Source organism: Mytilus galloprovincialis, chromosome 13 (genome assembly GCF_965363235.1).
Source record: "Mytilus galloprovincialis chromosome 13, xbMytGall1.hap1.1, whole genome shotgun sequence".
In the NCBI taxonomy this organism is placed as follows: Eukaryota; Metazoa; Mollusca; class Bivalvia; order Mytilida; family Mytilidae; genus Mytilus; species Mytilus galloprovincialis.
In genome coordinates this window covers 45,544,448-45,567,983 of record NC_134850.1, presented here as the reverse complement: position 1 = coordinate 45,567,983, position 23,536 = coordinate 45,544,448, and the positions used below count along the sequence as shown (strand labels likewise).

General features: G+C 32.1%; 1 protein-coding gene across 1 annotated transcript in view; it reads right to left on the bottom strand.

Moving 5' to 3' along the window:
- Nucleotides 1–1,908: 1,908 nt before the first annotated feature.
- The window catches only part of LOC143057343 (uncharacterized), a 32,100-nt gene continuing 10,472 nt past the window's right edge, over nucleotides 1,909–23,536 (bottom strand). The window contains exons 6-16 of the mRNA XM_076230645.1: nucleotides 23,055–23,130; nucleotides 22,037–22,209; nucleotides 20,424–20,565; nucleotides 19,792–19,892; nucleotides 18,441–18,560; nucleotides 17,414–17,573; nucleotides 14,988–15,173; nucleotides 14,370–14,421; nucleotides 6,084–6,201; nucleotides 5,248–5,340; nucleotides 1,909–3,908 (exon numbers count right to left, since the gene is read on the bottom strand). Of these exons, the coding sequence (XP_076086760.1) occupies nucleotides 2,129–3,908; nucleotides 5,248–5,340; nucleotides 6,084–6,201; nucleotides 14,370–14,421; nucleotides 14,988–15,173; nucleotides 17,414–17,573; nucleotides 18,441–18,560; nucleotides 19,792–19,892; nucleotides 20,424–20,565; nucleotides 22,037–22,209; nucleotides 23,055–23,130 (3,001 nt within the window). The 3' untranslated portion in view covers nucleotides 1,909–2,128. The remainder of the gene's footprint in view (nucleotides 3,909–5,247; nucleotides 5,341–6,083; nucleotides 6,202–14,369; nucleotides 14,422–14,987; nucleotides 15,174–17,413; nucleotides 17,574–18,440; nucleotides 18,561–19,791; nucleotides 19,893–20,423; nucleotides 20,566–22,036; nucleotides 22,210–23,054; nucleotides 23,131–23,536) is intronic.

Here is a 23,536-nt window from a genome sequence, read left to right as displayed (position 1 = left end):
GTTGTTTAAAGAAGAGATGTGAAGAGTAAAGGTGTCAAAATAAATAAAAGAAAGTTTCAAGTATCTATAATAAGCACAAATGATAAATAATGGCAGTAATCTATCACTTTGAATGTAGAACCACAGATTTGATTGATTAATAAATAAATTTGGTGTATTTACTGTCTTCTGATTGATTAAAAGAATTAGCTTTATTTTCAATGTTATCAATTTTTATGGAGACACGCCCACTCTAACGCTGTATTCATACGCAAACATCTGTGTACGTTGTTATTCGTATTAATATATATCTTTGAGCCTTATTTTTGATAGTAATTTATTTATAATGAATGGCTTGTCTTGTCTTGGCAATAATTTATTTTGAATTTATTGAACCATAAAATTAATTTTTGACTCTTCACATTTAACATAATCTGCTTCGCGGATTATTCAATGTGAACAGTCATAAATTAATTTTATGGTTCAATAAATTCAAAATAAATAACAGCCATTCATTAAATAAAATTTAAAAAATACAAATTATTTAAAGCACAAAGTTGTTTTAACAATATGGAGTACCTGAAATATTGTTTTAGCTAACAATATATTTTAAATGGATAACCACAAATAAAAAAACCTTTCAATAATCTAACTGCAAAAAAAAGATGAGATAAGACTGGAGAAAATGCCAAAGAACATGAATTAGTTCATGAAAAATTTGATTTGTTTTCTCTGAAAAATTTGATTCCTATTTTGGAGGTTTGAAGACTTGTTCTTTATAAGCAGGTATGCATTAAGTTTATTCATTATTATGTGGTTTTTTTTAGACTGTATGATAACCTCTAGATGTCTTTTGTTATTGTTTTGTATTATTGTTTTGTTCCTGTCTGATTGATGTATAATATTCAATACTTTTTTTTTAAATATTCTATAATTTTAGTTTGATCAATTGTCCGACATGTTTTATATTTATCACATGGAAGTATTTATTTAATATAATTTGTTTTTTAAAAGTATGAGTATTCTAATGTGCTGCCACTGTTATTTCTTGACCATGTTGTTAAAGGTGACTAAAAAATGACTTCGATCAACTTTTAAAATAGTTTATAACCAACTTCTTTTAGAGCTGACTATGTGGTATGGGCTTTGCTCATTGTTGAAGGACGTACAGAAACCTATAGTTCTCTGCTTGTCTTATATAATCATAATTGCTTTTAATCTTCTACTACATTGTTCATGTTGTTTGAATAAATATGTATTTTTCAAATACCCTAAAACTCACTCATTTGAGTGCCTGTTTTGACATTGTTTGAGGTGTTTAGATTATAATAAAGAATTGCAAACTTCAGGTCAACACCTCTCACATGTCTCACGGACGAAATCCACTAAAAATCATGAAGGTTGGTATTTTGCTTGAATTTGGAAGCCAGGCATCTGTCAGACTGTTTTCAAGCAGTTGAGGATTAACTCAATTATTTGTTAATGTGATGTTGTCCAATAGACAAAACATATGAAAAGACCCCTATGTGTCACTTCAGCTAATTAGCAGTCAAGCAACAAGATTATAAAATAATTTAATAATTAGCACCAATTGTTTTGATAACATATTAGTAAAGACACGGGGGGGTCTCAACATGGGATTTTGGGTACAGGTGTGCAGCTGGGATTTTAAAAACACCCCCCATTCATATATTGAATAATTGTGAAATCCCTACCTATACATATATTTCACAGCGAAATCATAACCCATTCATATATTTATCAGCTCAAATAGTCATTAGATATATCACAATCGGTCAATTACTACCTATTGATATATTTCCTCGGTGAAATTGCACCCCATTGATATATTTGACGGATCAAAAAAGGGACCCATTCCAGCGGCACATATGTATATACCTTTATATAGGAAGAGACCCCCCCGTGAGTAAAGAAGGCAATTACAAAATGAATTGAACAGATTCTGACAACTTTCTAACAAAATATCAAATGTGGAGACACTCACTGGACAGATTCAGACAACTTCTCAAAATGTTAATATGGAGACACTCATATCAGATCCCGAAAACTTCCTCACAAAATGTCAGTAAAGACACACTCATTGAACAGATCCTGAAAACTTCCTCACAAAATGTCAGTAAGGACACACTCATTGAACAGATTCTGACAACTTTCTCACAACTGTTTTAACTTGATTACATTTCTTGCTAAGTGCATTGTTTTCTTTAAGTACATTTGATTCGAAAGTTTGATCAATACCATTTTGTTCTACACTAATGCTACGTCCTGTTGATGTGTATAAGTCTCCACTAATGCTACTTCCTGTGGATGTGTTTAAATCTCCACTAATGCTACTTCCTATTGATGTGTTTAAATCTCCACTAATGCTACTTCCTATTGATGTGTTTAAAAGATCCTCTAAAGTTCCATTAATTGTATTATTGTCAGATTTAGTTTCCTGAATATCATTTTTTTGAGTATTATTACAGTTTGTGTCCAATAATGAAAGAGAGTTTTCATGGGACTGTTTATTTCTCCTTGACCTTCTTGTTCTCCTGACAGGGTTCTCTCCCTTTTCAGGAGAATTTTGCAAACTGTGACTTTCAAATCCTTTCACAGTTGATGCAACAAAATCTTTAGGTAAAGTGAATGCTTCATCATCAGTTTTATTCAAATCACTAGGTTCTAGCACATTTTCAAGTTTGAGGTCATCATTTAATAGTTTTTCAAATGTTTTAACACAGTCAATATCTTTAAAATCAAAAGTATTTTGTGTTTTTCTCTGTTGTTTTCCCTCTAGTTTTGATTCTATTTGCATGCTGCCGCCAATTGCATCATGATTTGTATAAATCTTTTCAACAGACTTTGGCGTAGAATGAGATTTTCGAAGACCATCTTCTTCCTGATTTTGTTTTAATGTTGGTGATTTTAGAATTCCCTCATCTTTCTCCTTTTGCTTTGATTTTGAAAGTCTTTTAGCCTCAATTTCACTTTTTCTACTTTTCTCATCATCTTTTTTCTCAGTATTTTGATTATTTTTATCAAAGTTAGGAAGAGAAGATTTTTGAAGACCGTCTGCTTCATGATTTTGTTTTAATGTTGGTGATTTTAGAATTCCCTCATCTTTCTCCTTTTGCTTTGATTTTGAAAGTCTTTTAGCCTCAATTTCACTTTTTCTACTTTTCTCATCATCTTTTTTCTCAGTATTTTGATTATTTTTATCAAAGTTAGGAAGAGAAGATTTTTGAAGACCGTCTGCTTCCTGATTTTGTTTTAATGTTGGTGATTTTAGAATTCCCTCATCTTTCTCCTTTTGTTTTAATTTTGGAAATATTTTAGTCTCAACTGCACTTTCTTTATTTTTCTCATCACCTTTTTTCTCTTTATTTTGATTTGCTTCAGCAGACTTTGAAGAAGTAAGTGATTTTTGAAGACAGCCTTCTTTCTGATTTTGTTTTAATGTTGGTGATTTCAGCATTACCTCATCTTTCTCCTTCTGCTTTAATTTTGGAAGCCTTTCAGCCTCAATTTCACTATTTTTATTTTGAACATTATCGTTTTCCTCAATACTTTGATCGAACACTATACTATCTTCTGTTATACCATTAACCATCACATTTTGGGTAGTATCTGTTTTTTCTATTGTATTTATGTCTTTTTGATTTTTTGACGAATCTTTCTCTAGCCCATTTTGTTTATCTTGAATTGTTTCCTTTTCTTCATTCATTGTGTCTGATTTGGGAGAATCTAAAACATTTTCCTTAACCTCTCTAGAATTCCTTTTTGTAGAATCTCTCCTACCGACCTCCTTCCTGGCAGAAGGGGCTTTCAACTTTCCTTTTGTTTTGATCAATTCTTCATCCAAGGGATTCTGTCGGTTTGCTGCCAGTGTTTCCCTCTCTTCCTGTGCAGTTCTAATAGCATCAACCCTAAAAATAGTAAATAAATGTTACTTCATAATGTATAAAAAGCAATAGTAAATAAATGTTAGTTTTCAATGTATTATAGTCTAATAGCATCACCTCTAAAACAATAGTAAATAAATGTTAGTTAACAATGTATTTTAATATGACGTCCTTGTTTCCCTTTGTAAACAAAGCCGTGTTCTAATCAGCACAAAATATGTTTACACATTGCGCACAAAATTCCTGTTTATATTCTCGTTATTTTCCATTTTCGTACTTAATTATATATATTTTAGCTGCTTACATAAAAATTTATTAAATATTGTTTTTAAAACCTCATAAATATTCCCTGCTTGTAGTTTTTAAACTTATTATATATTAAAATGAAATTTGCATAATTTATGAGGAGGAAATAGGAAAGCCAGGGTAGGCATAATTTTACCATATTTTACACTTCTCTAACGCTCAGAGAAAAATAAAGACACATTTAATGCCTACCCATGTTAAAATGAGCATAGAGCATGCCATGAAGGAACTATTTCTTAATACATGTAGTTGTTGGTTGACTTTTAAAGTATATGCCGTACCAGTTATCCCCCTTTCTCTCAGTTATTTAGAGCATAGTGAGAAGACAATAATTTTAAACCAACGTTCTTGTCTAATTTTCTGTTTTCTTCAACTACAGTTAATTGAATTAAAAAGATATGCGCACACAATGGAATGTACCATTTTAAAACTGGTTAACTACCTACACTGTATGATATAATTAAATTACCAATCACATTTTGTTTGATTTGAGTGCTACCATCCCCTTTATGCATTTAAATCTTATTTCAACTTAACCTAAAGAAATGAAGCCTTGTTTTTTTAGTATAATTACTGGTACATAATATATGAATAGAAACTTGAAACAAAATCTGTCATTTCAATCATGCCAGTACTGAAATAATGGCATATGGTAAGTGGGCTTTAATATCCTTTAACATTTCAAACAAATAATTCAGGAAATGCTTTTTATATTAAGTAACAGTCCAGTGACACAGATCACCTCACAGAGACTATTCTGACTCCTAAGTGACCAGTTTTTGCTCATATTCCTGATGGTGTAAGCTTACAAATCAAAAAGCAACGTTAACTACATGTACCAATTTTCATAAAATATTTGGTTGACCAGATAGGGAATCAAACCAACATCTTCAGTCAGTCAAGGAAAGCATGATAACTCAAGAATAACATAGTTGTATGAGGGGCTGAATGGGATTTATAGAAAAGAGAGGTCCTTCCACACACCCCTCCAAACCCTCTGTTGTTATGTTATTATTGGAATGGACTCATTCTGTTGAATAGGTTCAAATTAACTTACCTGTGTTGTGAGTCTGGATTCATTGTACTGATCTGTTCAAATATCTGTGCTATTTTTGTATCATGTTCACAGTCCTTTGTGGTCTTGCCAAGTCTGTAAAAATACAGTACAAAGTCATCCTTTTATTCACTTATACAGTACTATATATTTGTCCTTGTGGGTGTAAATTTTTGAGAATTGAAGAAAAATTGTCTAGTTCATTGATTTTGTGGCAGTATTTGTTCAACAAATTCTGTAATTTTGTCTTTAAATAATAACTACATTTAGCATTTAAACATCTTGCATTAAAAACAAATCTGCAACAAAACCTTAAGTTAGTACAATCCTATCTGAACAACAGCCTTACTCAAAATGACATCCAGTTAAATGATGTCGCAAACCAAAAGTTGATGTAATTAAAATATGTATTTGTTATTACTTTATAAAAATTACATATTTGACACAAAAATATGTTGAATTTTAATGTTTGGGCCTATTATGATAACACCGTACCACAAATTTAAAACATTTAGAGAATTTTTTCCTCATTCATTTATCAATATACTTGTGACACACTAATCTGAGATACTTTCTTTAATTACATTAAGCCCATGATTGCAAACTTATTTTGCATTGTTTAAAAATGCCTAAATTAGTTGGTTACTAACAAAAGTTTAAATACATTGGAAAAATGTTTACTCTTTGAAATTTTGGGATGCAAATAATGAATCGTTTCTGAACTGAAACATAGCAATTTCTGTTTGACCAAGGCAAGGGGTAAACCAAAGGCATTTTTAACTTCAGACCCATGAGACCGTTGTATAATGGAAATGTATGCTACTATTCCAAAGACTTACTTAGGTGCAATCCTTTCAGTAACTGATGCTATGGAGCTGACAAATGAACTCATTCTAGAAAGAATAGTTTTCAGTTTTTCTGTTTCTTCTTTTAATCTTATGATGTCATGTAGTTGTGCTGGAAATGTAAGTAAACATAAGTTATAAATTAACATACCCTTTATTCAAGTTAATCAAAGACTTCAACACAACTATTTATGAATTATTCCATGGCAAAAAATATGTTTCATTTCATTTTTCAAAAAAAGGACCCATTTTGGGAAGTCTTTAATTTAGTTTTCAGTACTGTATTTTATATTCAATGTCTGTGCTCTTTCTTCATATAGTTTTCATTGAATTTTTTGTTTACACCAAACATGTTTTTTTTCATTCTTTCACATCCAGTCAAAGATAAGGAAGGTTAAGAGAAATTACATTTGCAGATTTTTTTTTATCAATTTAGTAATGTCACAGGGCTGGATGACTTAGATGTAGAGTTGTCTCATTGGCACTCATACCACATCTTATATCTATAAACAAGAGACATTATTTTGCTATAAACATTTGATTGGATGAGACTATCCCATGTGACATTGAAACTAAGAGGCTCTAAAGAGCCTGTGTCGCTCACCTTGGTCTATGTGCATATTAAAGATTAATGACAAAATTGTGTTTTGGTGTTGGTGTTGTGTTTGTAGATCTTACTTTATTGAACAATCCTGCTGCTTACAATTATCTTTATCTATAATGAAATTGGCCCAGAAGTGACAATGGAAAATATTTTGTAAAAATTTACAAACAATAATTTACAAAATTTATGAAAATTGTTAAAAATTGACTATAAGGGACAATAACTCCTTAAAGGGGTCAATTGACCACTTTGTTCAATTTGATTTATTTGTAGCTCTTACTTTGCTGTACATTACTGTTATTAATAACTTATCTCTATCTATAATAATATTCAAGATAATAACCAAAAGCTGCAAAATTTTCCTAAAATTACTAATTCAGGGGCAGCAGCCCAACAATAAAGTGCCTGATTGGTCTGAAAATTTAAGGGCAGATAAATCTTGACCTAATGAACAATTTTATTCCCAGCAGATTTTCTCTAAATGCTTTGGTTTCAGAGATATTAGCCAAAAACTGCATTTTACCCTATGTACTATTTTTAGCCATGGCGGCCATCTTGATTCACAGGCGGGGCCATCTGACACATTTTTTAAACTAGATACCCTAATGATGATTGTGGACAAGTTTGGTTAAATTTGTCTTAGTAGTTTCAGAGGAGAAGATTTTTGTAAAAGATTACAAAAATTTACAAAAAAATGTTAAAAATTGACTATAAAGGGCAACTTCTCCTTAAGGGGTCAACTGACCATTTTGGTCAGGTTGACTTATTTGTAGATCTTACTTTGCTGAACATTATTGCTGTTTACAGTTTCTAAAATAATATCCAAGATAATAACCAAAAACGGCAAAATTTCCTTAAAATTACCAATTTAGGGGCAGCAACCCAAAAACAGGTTCTCCGATTCATCTAAAAATTTCAGGGCAGATAGATCTTGACCTGATCAAGAATTTTAGCCCCATGTCAGATTTGCTCTAAATGCTTTGGTTTCAGAGATATAAGCCAAAACCTACATTTTACCCCTATGTTCTATTTTTAGCCAGTGCGACCATCTTGGTTGGTTGGCCGGGTCACCGGACACATTTTAAAAACTAAATACCCCAATGATGATTGTGGCCAAGTTTTAGTTTCAGAGGAGAAGATTTTTCTAAAAGTTAACGAAGACGACGGACAACGGATGACGAAACAAAGTGATGAGAAAAGCTCACGTGGCCCTTTGGGCCAAGTGAGCAAAAAACCAATAAGGAAATCAAGGGGATAAGCAGGCCTCGACAATAACGCTTGTCCGATTGTCCGGTACCAGAGGGAAAAAAGTTTGGACAAGTAAAAGCTGTATCAAGCTTGTCCGTCGAGACAAGTACAATTATTCAAAGAAAATAAATTTAATCCAACTTTGATGAACAAAGTAATTTATTATAAACAAAAAACAAGAAAACAAATATTAATTTGACATGTTTCTGTATTATGTTTATTCAAATGCAAAACCTTTTTCTTCAACATGTTAACTTGCAATCGATAATTTTAACTGGTTCTTTGTCAGGTACTTTTTATCAGGTAAAAGGTATACTATTCTCGGAAACCAGTCTTACTGATACGAATCAATGATGCACTTTGTAGATTAGGTAACTTTACAGGATAGTTCGTCACCTCGAAAGATTCAGCTCAAATTGTTTAAGAGACAGTTTGGCACCATAGGAGACATATTTAGTAGACATGATTGATAGACAGTTTGACAAGGCAGGAGACATTTCGGGACCAAGACAAATCAGTACCACATTATGCTACCTTATTCTGTTCCTTAAAATAAATACCATGTCCAGTAATTTTTTTCACAAAAAATTTTTTTTATTTACCATAAAATTCACAAAATCATATTTGATCATAAGTAGAAACTAGAGGCTCTAAAGAGGCTGTGTCGCTCACCTTGGTCTATGTGAATATTAAACAAAGGAAGCAGATGGATTCATGACAAAATTGTGTTTTGATGATGGTGATGTGTGTGTACATCTTACTTTACTGAACATTCTTGCTGCTTACAATTATTTCTATCTATAATGAACTTGGCCCAGTAGTTTCAGTGGAAAATGTTAGTAAAAATTTACAAATTTTATGAAAATTGTTAAAAATTGACTATAAAGGACAACATATATAACTCCTTAGGGGGTCAATTGACCATTTCAGTCATGTTGACTTATTTGTAAATCTTACTTCGCTGTACATTATTAATATTCAAGATTATAACCCAAAACAGTAAAGTTTCCTTAAAATTACCAATTTAGGGGCAGCAACCCAACAATGGGTTGTCCGATTCATCTGAAAATTTCAGGGCAGATAGATCTTGACCTGATAAACAATTTTACCCATGTCAGATTTGCTCTTAATGCTTTGGTTTTTGAGTTATAAACCAAAAACTGCATTTTACCCCTATGTTCTATTTTTAGCCATGGTGGCCATCTTGGTTGGATGGCCGGGTCACCGGACACATTTTTTAAACTAGATACCCCAAAGATGATTGTGGCCAAGTTTGGATTAATTTGGCCCAGTAGTTTCAGAGGAGAGGATTTTTGTAAAAGATAACTAAGATTTACAATAAATGGTTAAAAATTGACTATAAAGAGCAACAACTCCTAAAGGGGTCAACTGACCATTTCAGTCGGTTTGACTTATTTGTAAATCTTACTTTGCTGAACATTATTGCTGTTTACAGTTTATCTCTATCTATAATAATATTCAAGATAACCAAACACAGTAAAATTTCCTTTAAATTACCAATTTAGGGGCAGCAACCCAACAACGGATTGTCCGATTCATCTGAAAATTTCAGGGCAGATATCTTGACCTGATAAACAATTTTACATCATGTCAGATTTGCTCTAAATGCTTCGGTTTTTGAGTTATAAGCCAAAAACTGCATTTTACCCCTATGTTCTATTTTTAGCCATGGTGGCCATCTTGGTTGGATGGCAGGGTCTCCAGACACATTTTTTAAACTAGATACCCCAAAGATGATTGTGGCCAAGTTTGGACTAAATGGCCCAGTAGTTTCAGAGAAGATTTTTGTAAAAGATTACTTAGATTTACAAAAAATGGTTAAAAATTGACTATAAAGGGCAATAACTCCTAAAGGGGTCAACTGACCGTTTCGGTCATGTTGACTTATTTGTAAATCTTACTTTGCTGAACATTATTGCTGTTAACATTCAAGATAATAACCAAAAACAGTAAAATTTCCTTTAAATTACCAATTTAGGGGCAGCAACCCAACAACTGGTTGTCCGATTCATCTGAAAATTTCAGGGCAGATAGATCTAGACCTGATGAACAATTTTACCCCCATGTCAGATTTGCTCTAAATGCTTTGGTGTTTGAGTTATAAGCCAAAAACTGCATTTTACCCCTATGTTCTATTTTTAGCCATGGCGGCCATCTTGGTTGGTTGGCCGGGTCACTGGACACATTTTTTAAACTAAATACCCCAATGATGATTGTGGCCAAGTTTGATTTTATTTGGCCAAGTAGTTTCAGAGGAGAAGATTTTTGTAAAAGATAACATAGATTTACGAAAAATGGTTAAAAATTGACTATAAAGGGCAATAACTCCTAAAGGGGTCAACTGACCATTTTGGTCCTGTTGATTTATTTGTAAATCTTACTTTGCTGAACATTTTTGCAGTTTACAGTTTATCTCTATCTATAATAATATTCAAGATAATAACCAACTAGAGGCTCTAAAGAGCCTGTGTCGCTCACCTTGGTCTATGTGCATATTAAACAAAGGACACAAATGGATTCATGACAAAATTGTATTTTGGTGATGGTGATGTGTTTGAAGTTCTTACTTCACTGAACGATTTTGCTTCTTACAATTATATCTATAATGAACTTTGCCCATTAGTAACAGAGAACTATATTTGGTAAAAATTTACATAAATTTACCAAATTAATGAAAATTGTTAAAAATTGACTATAAAGGGCAATAACTCCTTAAGGGGTCAATTGACCATTTAGGTCATGTTGACTTATTTGTAGATCTTACTTTGCTGAACATTATTGCTGTTTACAGTTTATCGCTATCTATAATAGTATTCAAGATAACCAAAAACCGCAAAATTTCTTTAAAAATTACCAATTGCAGGGCAGCAACCCAACAACCAGTTGTCCACTTCATTTGAAAAATTCAGGGCAGATAGATATTGACTTGATTAACAATTTTACTTCTTGTCAGATTTGCTCTAAATGCTTTGGTTTCATAGTTATAAGCCAAAAACTGCATTTTACCCCTATGTTCTATTTTTAGCCGTGGCAGCCATCTTGGTTGAATAGCCAGGTCATCGGACACATTTTTCAAACTAGATACCCCAAAGATGATTGTGGCCTAGTAGTATTAGTGGAGATTTTTGTAAAAGATTACTTAGATTTAAGAAAAATGGTTAAAAAAATTGACTATAAAGGGCAATAACTCCTAAAGGGGTCAACTGACCATTTCGGTCATGTTGACTTATTTGTAAGTCTAACTTTGCTGAACATTATTGATGTTTACAGTTTATCTCTATCTATAATAATATTCAAGATAATAACCAAAAACAGCAAAATTTCCTCAAAATTACCAATTCAGGGGCAGCAACCCAACAACAGGTTGACCGATTCAACTGAAAATTTCAGGGCAGATAGATCTTGACCTGATAAACATTTTTATCCCTGTCAGATTTCCTAAAAATGCTTTGGTTTTTGAGTTATAAGCCAAAAACTCCATTTTACCCCAATGTTCTATTTTTAGCTATGGTGGCCATCTTGGTTGGTTGACCAGGTCACGCCACACATTTTTTAAACTAGATACCCCAAAGATGATTGTGGCCAAGTTTGGATTAATTTAGCCCAGTAGTTTCAGAGGAGAAGATTTTCGGGCCAGGTGAGCTAAAAACAGCAAAATTTCCTTAAAATTACCATTTCAGGGGCAGCAACCCAACAACGGAATGTCCGATTCATCTGAAAATTTCAGGGCAGATAGATCTAGACCTGATGAACAATTTTACCCCAGTCCGATTTGCTCTAAATGCTTTGGTTTTTGAGTTATAAGCCAAAAACTACATTTTACCCCTATGTTCTATTTTTAGCCATGGCAGCCATCTTGGTTGGTTGGGCGGGGCATCGGACACATTTTTTTAACTAGATACCCCAATGATGATTATGGCCAAGTTTGGTTAATTTTGGCCCAGTAGTTTTAGAGGAGAAGATTTTTCTAAAAGATTACTAAGATTTACAAAAAATGGTTAAAAATTGACTATAAAGGGCAATAACTCCTAAAATGGCCATTTTGGTCCTGTTGACTTATTTGTAGATCTTACTTTGCTGAACATTATTGCTGTTTACAGTTTATCTCTATCTATAATAATGTTCAAGATAATAACCAAAAACAGCAAAATTTCCTTAAAATTACCAATTCAGGGGCAGCAACCCAACAACGAAATGTCTGATTCATCTGAAAATTTCAGGGCAGATAGATCTTGACCTGATAAACACTTTTACCTGTCAGATTTGCTCTAAATGCTTTGGTGTTTGAGTTATAAGCCAAAAACTGCATTTTACCCCTATGTTCCTTTTTTAGCCATGGTGGCCATCTTGGTTGGTTGGCCGGGTCACCGGACACATTTTTTAAACTAGATACCCCAATGATGATTGTGGCCAAGTTTGGTTAAATTTGGCCCAGTAGTTTCAGAGGAGAAGATTTTTGTAAAAGTTAATGCAGGACGACGACGACTGAAAAAACAATACTTGCAATATGGTGACCTATAGTTGATAATTTCTGTGTCATTTGGTCTTTTGCAGAGAGTTGTCTCATTGGCAATAAGACCTTATAATGGCTTATCTTCTTCTTTTTATTGATTGCATTTGAATACACTTTTTTGAACTTAAAAAAAAAAACAAACAGAATACAAATCCAAACAGTGTACAGGCCTATCAGATGGTGCCTCATGATTAGAGTCTGATGAGACTAGCATTGATGGAAACTAGAATCTAATTCCTGTGATATGACTAGTTTCGCAGTTGTACTTGACTCATATTTTTGAAAAGTATTTTTAAAAAAATACATCAAATTCTGTTATATTGTTTATATTCGTTTTGCTCCTTTAATCAACTAAACATGTAAAAAGGTTATTTTTAATAGAAATTTTTGGACAAGTAACAATTTCATTCGGACAAGTTAAGTTTGGTATGTACTTGTCCTACAGGACAAGTTGAAAAAAAAGTTATTGTAGAGGCCTGATAAGTGAAATGGCAAGTAGGTTTTGTGTACCTGATAATTATATTGTTAGGAAAATTCAAATTCACATCACATATATGCAGTTTACATTGTCAAATAAGAAACAACTATAGGTACTGCAAGCTTTATGTTTTATATCAATAGGATCTGGTATTAATAGATACATGTACAAGTCAGGGCTTCCAAAACGGTCATATATTCCGGACATTTGATTAATATCCGATAAAAGTCCTGCTGGGCAAAGCATGAAACGGTCATATACATTTTAGTTTTCAAGGCTTTTTCGGTCATTTTAACATAAGTCACGATCTTTTTGACCCAACCTTTTGCCTTTAACATCTACACATTTCCGGTCATAAAAGTGACATGATGATTAATTACTATCAAAACAACCCCTACTTCAATACTTTCTTATTTTAATCAAGACTAATTAGTTGTTGGACAGGTGATATCTACCTGTTCAGTTGACAGGTAAACTATGTTCAGTACCGGACATCGTATAAATTGATCGGTCTATTCACAATTATTTTCTTACATTTCAGCGGTTTGTAGCTCATTGATTTAGTCCAAAAGATTAAAATTATTAGAAATTAGTTTATCTACATGATGTGATAAAAATTTTTAAAAGGTTTAAATGAAAAATCGTCAGAACTACGTCGATGAACTAGAACACGTGTGCGCATGTGCAAAGGTGGGAAATTTAATTATGCATCCTTTATTTCTTCAAAATGCTAATTATCATTGATACCTGTATCTTAACGTTCATTTCAAGCATTTTGTTGAAGAAATAACGTGGATAGAGCTTCTTCACTCAGTCATTCTTTGAAAAGGTACACGGATTTTACGTATCCGTTTACGGTTCATGTTTTACCATTGTCAAGTCAACAACCGGTTTTAGAAAAACGTGATTTTAAAAACGAAAATGAAGTTTTTGACATGTCATTTTGCACAAATAAAGAGTCTATGGCAGATATGAGCACGCTGATGTGCACACTTTGAATGATGCACTGCCAATTTAACAGTTTACATCCAAAACAAAGTAAAGTTTAAAATCGTTTTTTAATCTAATGTCATTATCATTGGAATGGCCAGCTGATTACCATAATTGCCTTTTTTGACTTAGTCTTAAGGGATTAAAATCGGGATCAGATATAAAATGTCCGGCTGGCTCAAATCTTTTTTGGAAGCCCTGGTACAAGTCCCAGATAGGTGCGCACAAAAAAGTAGACAATAAGAAAATAAACAATCTAACATGCCCCTTTCAATTTCTAGTTAGAGCACTGATAGTTAAAGTTGAAGTTGAAGTCATTTAACAGAAAATGTATTTGTCCTGATAATAAAAATCTGAAGATGTGAAAATAATTATAGAGTAAATGTACGCACCGATCTGTTTACAGTACAAAATGGTTTAACAAACCTTGGTAAAGTTCCTGCTCTGTAGCTATTCTCTGAACTGAATCTTCCCAATGCTTAAAATATAATATCATAGCTTCAAAAATAATTCTGAAGTAAAGATTACATGGCAGTAGAATTCTGCAATACAAAAGATATTTCCACAAGAAACTAGCTTAATTTGCAAGCCTTTGACATTATAATTTTTTCCAGGGAAATAAAAGATCTTTTTTTGTCTGCAGAAAATCTATATTTATGTCTAAGAAATTCGGCTTAATAGATATATGCATAATAACATTTGACAACGACAGATCTAATTATGAATGTTTGAATTTTTATCTTGATCATTCAAGTCCAAATTAATGTGATGACTAACAAATATCAATATTTCTAGACTTTTTGAATAAATATTAAAATAAACAAACTTGTCAAAGATTCAGGAGTGGGAAACATTGTTCACTCATTTCTGTGCATAAGCACAAAACAAAATTCTGGTGGTGGTGATTTTTCAAAAAACGGAAAATAAGAGACAATGTAATAAAGTCAATTCTTTTTAAGTAAAAATACCATCTTAATTTGAATCCCAAAGCTGGTTCTAACTAGTAGTGTGAAGGATTCTTAATTTGACAATTTAGTCATTTACCTTTTCCAGTAAGATTTGTTTCTGTTCATTCTTAGTAAAATGTTCCTGTAGACTTTGTTGCAATGCTTCAATCTGTACATCTAACTCTGTAACCATGGTCATCTTAGCCAAACATCTTCTGACGGTCAGATCTCTCTGTAACTCCTGGATCTGAGTCTTCAACTTCTCAGTATTCGAATAAAGTTCCTATCAAAAGGTGAAAAGCATATTACACTGAATTTAAATATACAGTTGTAACTTTGTCTTCTTTTCAGAAAATACTACTGGTATATACTTTAGACTATGCACTTCCAGGGGCGTAGCTAGGAGAAAAAGCTGTGCAAGCATTGCTGAGCGAAAGCGAGGCAAAAAAAAATTGAGACCTTTTTATGCAGAAAATTATATATATATTTTTTTTCTGTCATAAGAAGGTTGTGCTACACAGGCAGATAGGACTTATAGAAAATTCATTAATGCAAAACTATTTAAAATTGTTTTGAATTGGGTAAATCTTTGTACATTGAATACATAATTAAGCAGCACATGTTTCTGAGACAGAATTTACTCAAAAGTGTCCTAAATCGGCTCTTCAGTTCGTAGCAGAAACGAACTTCTCCTTTACTTTGTCAATATTCACACTGAAATCCTGATGAATATACATTAATGCTAGCACTGATGACCTATTGTTATTCATGGTTGATCGAACATAAGTTTTCAACCGACATAGTACAAATTTGGTTGATGCAAACTAAAATAAGAGATCGGAAACCAATGTTGAATGGGTGTACGAACATACTTGGGTAAAGCCTAAATGTTCAGTCGCCGTTCTGCAGGGGCATATTACGAAAAATGATATTAGGACAAATGAACATCGTTAAAGTATAATAAAATGCTTTTTTTAAAGTTCATAAATGGCTGGACGAACGACTGTCTTTTAGTGATGACTGACGAATGAGTTAGGCTAGTTAATCCGATTAATTTAAATAGAAATGTATTCCGTTTTATACTCTCTTAACATATGAAAGAATGCTGAAAATCATGAATATTTTTTTTGTTCAGCATGCCGATGTGCACGCATGTGTGTGTTGGTGTATTGGAAGCTACGTGCCTGACTTCTACTGCCAATAGTCAATTTTTCAAATTAAAATATCAAAAGCTAAAATCATTCAAAATAGTGGAGATACAACACTATAACGATATCTTTCTCTAAACTTAGATCCAAAATATATAGCTCCTTCCATATTTTATCAAAAGTATACATATAATACTATAAGATTCACATGACAAGGTGTTTATAAAAAAAATGTCAAGTCTAAATAGCCTCAATTAAAAAAAACAGGTGCTCAGCAGGGTGCAGCTTTATACGATCGCAGAGTTCGTATCCTGAACAGTTGGGGCAAGTATGGACACAACATTCAAGCTTGATACAGCTCTGAATTTGGATTGTGAACAAATGTCAAGTTCTTACAAATCTATTGCACAATATTGTGCAGTCAAAGATTTCTTCTTCAAACTTTTCAAAAATTTGGAATTTGAGAAATTTGGAATTATTTTTTTTTGAAAAATACTTCCACCCCCCTTTTTTGCAATTAGTACAAAACCTGAAATTTCTTTATACATAATTTACAAGTAGTGTAAAGGAGGTAAATCTGAACATACCCAACATTGCATGGTAAATGTTTTTGAATTACCTCCCTTACACAGCTTTTAAATTATCTTAATTTTCCATTGACCAGAAAAAACTAGTTTTCCCCTTTTTTTGCCTCTAATTCAAAAACATATTAAGCCATAACCCCCGAAAGTCAATACTAACCATCCCTTTATGGTATGGAACCTTGTAGTATAACTTCAGAGAGATTTAAACACTTAAACACAAGTTATAGACTGGAAACTACAAAAATGCTTATTTGGGCCCCTTTTTTGGTCCCAATATCCTAAACCTTTGGAACCATAACCCCCAAAATCACTCCAAACCTTCTACCTGTGGTATTAAACATTGTGGTACAATTTCAGAGCAATTGAAATAACTATACACAAGTTGATATCCTGAAAGTAGAAAAATGTTTGTTTTGGGCCCCTTTTGGGCCCCTAATTCCAAAACAGTTGGAACCATCATCCCCAAAATCAATCCCAACCTTCCTTTTGAGGTATTGAACCTTTTTATAAAATTTCATAGAGATCCATTCACTTAAACTAAAGTTATTGTCCTCACACCAAATGTGTCTTCGGACAACGTAGACGCAGACGACGACATTATACCATTATATGAACACACAAATTTTTTGCGGTCATATAAAAATTATATCCACCTCTAGGAGTTGGGGCTATATTAGTCCTTTCCTCAGTGTTTTTTTTCAAATTAAGTAAACATGGAAACCTAGACTGCCCACTTTCAAGTGGTACCCCTTAACTTTTTCCTCCTAAAAATGTTTATGTCTAATACCAACCTTATGTGAAGTATCGAACTCAACACAGTGCTCAGCAAATATTCCTTTACTCTCTATGAGTTTGAATCTGAGTGAATTATACCCTGCATGTCCTCTCTGTGGATACTGTGGAGTGTGGGATGGTGAGGAGTTTACAGATACTGTACTAGGAAACTCAGTTCTGAAATAAACAAGAGATATGTGTATCTCATATAAGGTAAGAACAAAACAAATCTACTGTTGATTCATTATTTATGCTAAATACAAATTTTCAAGGATTCAATGAATTTCAATGTTCAAGGTAGTCCACATTTTCTATGAACTTTTAAAACAACCTTAGCAAAACTATAAATTCAATTATACATTTTTTTCTTAATCCACAAAAGTGGAGACCCACAAAAATTGAACAAATGTAGTTTTCTAAGATATACAGATGCATAATTAGAACTTTACCCGATATCAAAATACAACAATTGACTTTTTTATATACCATGTAGACCTCTTTTCATCCATCTCCTATTTTATAGTATTTGATGAAGATATTTAATTTCTCCTTGCTATCATATTGAATATTGATTCTATCTGTTTTGGCAGTACTAACTTTTTAAAGATTGGTTATACTGGTGAAATATATATGGTACCATGTTTTATTGTGTGTTTTGATGGGCATGTATTTTCATTTCGTAATGTGTGGGTTTTTTAAATTTTATTTGCCAACAATTTGAAGGTTTTTTTTTTAATCTCAATTTAATGAAATCTCCTCATTACTTCCCTTATAATACAAATTTATTTAATTTACCAGCTATACCTAATTATACAATAAATTCATTATATCAAACCTTCATCAACATTAAAAGTACTAATTATAACATGGAGATAACAAATATATTGACCAATAAATGATGCAGTTTTTTTAAGTGTTGTGGTCAATTAGGTGAAATTTCAATAAAGTTATTATTTCAAAGAAGATAACTCTGTTTACTTCTAATAAATTAAACCCATTGATTTTTTTTTGGGGGGAAATGGTCTTTCATTTGTATTTTGTTACCTTAGACCTGAATATGATGATGAAGACAAATTAAGTGATGATCCAGTCAACCCTATGGTAGAAGTACTAGTGATTATTGTTGTCGTCTTTGGTGGTGGAAACAACAGAGGTTCTAAACATCTGAAAAGAAATATAAAATATATATATTCTACCACACATCAGGTTTATTTATTTACAAAATTTATTAGTTTTCTCATTTGAATTGTTTTACATTTGTCCTTTCAGGGCCATTATAGATGACTATGGGGTATGGGCTTTGATTGTTATTGAAGGCCTTCTGTGACCTATGGTTGTTAATTTCTGGGTCATTTGGTCTCTTGTGGAGAGTTATTTCACATTGACAATCATACCCCATCTTCAATTTTGTATTTATAACAATATTTTTTAACTTTGAAAAATAAAGTTACATTCAGCTAAAATAATATTTTAGAAACTGTTTCTATAATAATACAATGATAAAGGTAACCATGGTAACAATGTCTAAAGGTAGAGTGAAATTTTTGGTAAAGTAATTTCAACAATCTTTGAACACTCAAGATATTCAAATTTTTAAACTAAAAAATGTGGTTTTAAAGAGGTAGAAAAAAATAATTTTCTCTTACTGTACGATGCCTAAAATAAAGTGAACTTATGGGGAAAGTCTCATTTCTAGACAGAATCTTTTGAGCTATAAATCAAAATTTATCTTTAGTGATAGCATACCTTTGGTTGATAACACCATAATGATTAAGATGACACTTTGCAAACAATTGAATCAAGTATATATAATGTTTGAAAGCAAAGAACCATAGCTATTTTAGATTTTGCCCTGATATATAGATTTAGGTAAACATTGTATAAGGTAGGTTGTATTGGTTCTAAGTCAGCTGTGTTAGCCTTGGTAAGATTCAAGATTATTTGTGTTGGCCAAATGACTCAGAAGTATCATTTGCAACCTGAAGAGTATTTCCTGTACTAACCCATGTTCCAATACAGCTTTATTTTCTCTATAGGCTCATGCACCAAAGAGCTGTGTTTATATCAGTGGGGCAACATCACTAATGTTGCAAATTTTAACTGTATTAGGGCTAATTTTATCATATAATTTAATAAGTACAGGAAACTGATGTTCAGTAGTTGTTGTTTAAATTAAACCATTGGTTTTCCGGTTTGCATGGTTTTACACTAGTCATTTTTGGGACCCTTTATAGCTTGCTGTTGTGTGTGAGCTCAGTGGTGAAGATCGTACCTTGACCTATAATGGTTTACTTTAAGAAATTGTGACTAGGATGGAGAGTTGTCTAATTGGCACTCATACCACATCTTCTGTTATCCATATAAATCAGTATATACATTTATGTAGGTGACTTACTTAGCAAACATGGATTTAAAGTCTGTGATGATCTGACTTCCCTCTGATGGATGAAGTGGATGCTGTAATTGTATGATTGATTTAAGTCTCTCCATTAATACCTGAAAAATAATAAAATGATTCAAGTCTCTTCATTATTACCTGTAAAAATAAGTCTCTCTTATACTAGCAGCGAAATAATAAAATAATTTAAGTCCCTCCATTTATGTCAGTAAATCATTAAAATATTTTAAATCTCTGCATTAAAACTGTAAAATAATAACTTGATTTGAGTATCTCCATTAATTCCTGAAAAATCAAAAGTAAGACAAATTATATAATCCGATATATTGATGATGAAGTGAATTTTGTCCATGGTTAAGTCTTTTTTACTCTCTTCACGTCCTATACCTTTTATGTCAGGTTAACTAAACAGGGTACAATATTGAAACTGGAAACACTTACTAAAGTCATTTTCTTAGTTGACTCATACCTTGATCAGTCAAACAGTTGTGTCTTGTAACTCTGGTCCCTTAGACTTCAACTTATAACAGTAAGCCAGTAGTTGTATTTTTTATCAATAAAACTCTATCTCCAATATAAATGTCAAAATCATAGATGTATTTTTTTATTAATTTCTAATTTCAACTTACATATGCTAGGTCTAGAAACTCGAATCTATTTGCTGATGAACAAAATGCTGCACTGGTAACTAGGTGGGTATGTAAGGTGGGTAACAGTGTACTCAGGTTCACTAACTCTGCTTTGAAGGCCGTGTCCTTACTTTGATATTGTCTGAAATTTAAAATACCAAGGTAATATTAAATGACAGGTAAAGCGAGGTAAAATTGGTAAGGGTTCCGCGGAACTCAGTGTTTTGCCTACCTTTGCTGTTAATCTCAGGCACAACAAAAATGAGGAAAAATATTGATAAAAATATTCCTCTCAATTCTATCTTTTGATTGTAAAAGCTTCTGTCCAAGTTTGGTAAGAACCCAGGATAGTTTATGAATCTAATAAATGTTTTAAAAACTTTAACTGCAGACTGTCTGTAATGTTAACTGGAAGTAAAACTAAGTCTATTTAAAAGTAAATATACTGAAAAATGAGAACAATATTTTTATTAAATTTCCTTCTAGAAACTTGCTTTTAATCATAAACAAGCTTCTGTCCAAGTGTGGTACAAATCCAGGTTATTTTAAGAAAGATATTAAAACTTTAACCACAGAGTGTTTCCTGGCAGATAAACTAAGTCCATTTATAAGTAAAATACAGAAAAAATGGAATTTTATTTTTACAAAATTTACCTCTTGATACTGTCTTATGATCATAAACAAACTTCTGTCCTAGTTTGATAGAAATCCAGGAGAGTTTAACAAAGTTATTAAAATCTTAAAAATTTTAACCACAGAGTGAATGTAATGTTTTCTGGCAGAAAAACTAAGTCCATTTATAAGTAAAATACTGGAAAAATGTTTTTTTTTTACAAAATTTACTTCTGGATACTATCTTATAATCATAAACAAGCTTCAGTCTAGTAAGTTAATTAAAATTCCAGGTTAGTTTAAGAAAGTTTTAAAAATTTCTGATTACTACTATCAGACTGTTGAAGTATAGACTATGCTTTCAATTGTTTTAAATATTCATAAATTTAAAAGCCAAGGTAACTGTACAATACTTTTGAACAATACAATGCAATTTTCAATCTTCCAAATAAGTCAAGGAAATGAAAAGATATGGTGTATACATTAAGACAAAAAAATCACTCAGTGTTCTCCCTGGGGGCATCATGGCAATGGGATGCTATATTTCTTAAATGTGATGCAATCTGACTTGGTTTTCTTATAGATATTGTTATGGGTGTGAGGCCACACTTAAAAATATTTTGGTTTGCCAAAACCCTACCCAAACAAAGAGAAATTGAATTGTCAGATGTTAGATCTGATTAATAAAAAAAACTTTTTTAAATCAAGGCAATAAAAGATTTTGAGTAGACAGCTATTTTCTGGGTTGGTAGGGGTAGGGCAAACATACTTATTCTTTTTCATGGCCTGATGCTATAATTTTTAGAAACAAGATGGTATTTCAAATATCTATGTTTACCAGGATGCTAGATGAACGGAGAACACTATCACTACACCAATTTGACATTACTTAATGAAAAGAAACAGTAATTTTGTTTACCACTTATTGGTACCACTCGAATTCCCTTTATCGTATTTTGCTCTATCAACTTGTCATATACTAGGTAAACACTTATTCATACCTATCAACCTTCTCTATTAAAGATGTTTTCATTTCAGTTATTTTCTCCAGCAATAGATCATATAATTCAGTGACGGCTGTTTTCTCTTTATCAGCATTATGTTCAATTTCTTCAAGTAAGACTTTCAACAACAATATAGCATCTCTTACTGAAATCTGCAAGTCTTTGATTGCCTGAAAAATGTAGAGATAAAATGTAATTTTTTATATACATCTGAGCAAAAAGTAAATACTAAAGTACAGTATGAGACCTCTTAAAACAACGTCAACAGAGACACACTCTAGTACAGATCTCACAAACTTATGAGTTATGTAAAGGACCTACAAAGATAAATGAGGAATACACAAGTATGGTACTCATAAGGTTTAGAGACTAATAATACAGTCACATTTTGTAAAGAGCAACTATATTTGAATTTTCAGCTTCAAGTCTAAGTCCTGTTAGCTTTCTGCAGCGCACATCTCATTTAAGTACATGAGACAATAACATTAAAAGAAAGAGTCCATAGGCTGAGAAATCTCATCTGTTTTACTGATCATGATTTAATTTTATGTTGAACGTCAAGATTAAGGTTTTACACATGTACTACAAATACCCCATAAATTTAACAAGATTCGTGAAAATAGGTTCAAGATGATACATAAACCATTCAGGATGAACATGGTCAACTAACAAAAATTCCATACACCAATTTGGTTGACTAATCACTTTCAATATCACTTTTTTACAGTTACAGTCATGTGTGACACATGTTTGGGACCAATCATAAATGATAGGGTGTTTACCATTTAATGTGCTCATAAAGTATAGGCTTCTGGTCAATCTAATTAGACTATATGTTGACCCTTTGATGTCTTTTAGTTTTGTGTGTAGTTAGAGTGCTGTATGAGTGAAAAATATCCATTATCAACTTTTATCCAAATTTTTATGTACCGGGTACTTTTCAATCAAAATTATTTTTAAGGTATTTTGATAACATGGAATGCAACCACTGAACCCATTTTTAAGTGTGACCTACCATCATACTTTGATCTAACTTCTTACATCCTTGGGTATAAGCTGTCTCTAAGTCTACACAATATGATCTACTTTCTCTGAAATGGAAAAGAAATCTTTGTCATTTACCATAACTTTTTTATGTGGAACAGGGTGTCATGTTCACCAATTTCAATACATAAGTAAAGTGTCAAGAAAATCAATCCCAGATCAAACAGATAAAAACAAACTCATGTCATAGTATACCATGGGAAAAATTCACTTAAATCTGAGAATAAAGTCCCATGATTGAAACATTAAACATTAAACCAGGAAAATTTTAAAATGTGAAAGGTATTTCTACTATCAATCTCAGTAATACTATAAAGTTATGAGGAAATTAATCATCTGTATACTGGAGTTAGGCACACAGATAGACTGAGGGTTGAACACATTGACAATGGAATGTTAGTTAAAAGAGTTGAAAGATACCAGTGGGACATTCAAAATTATAAGTCCAAAATT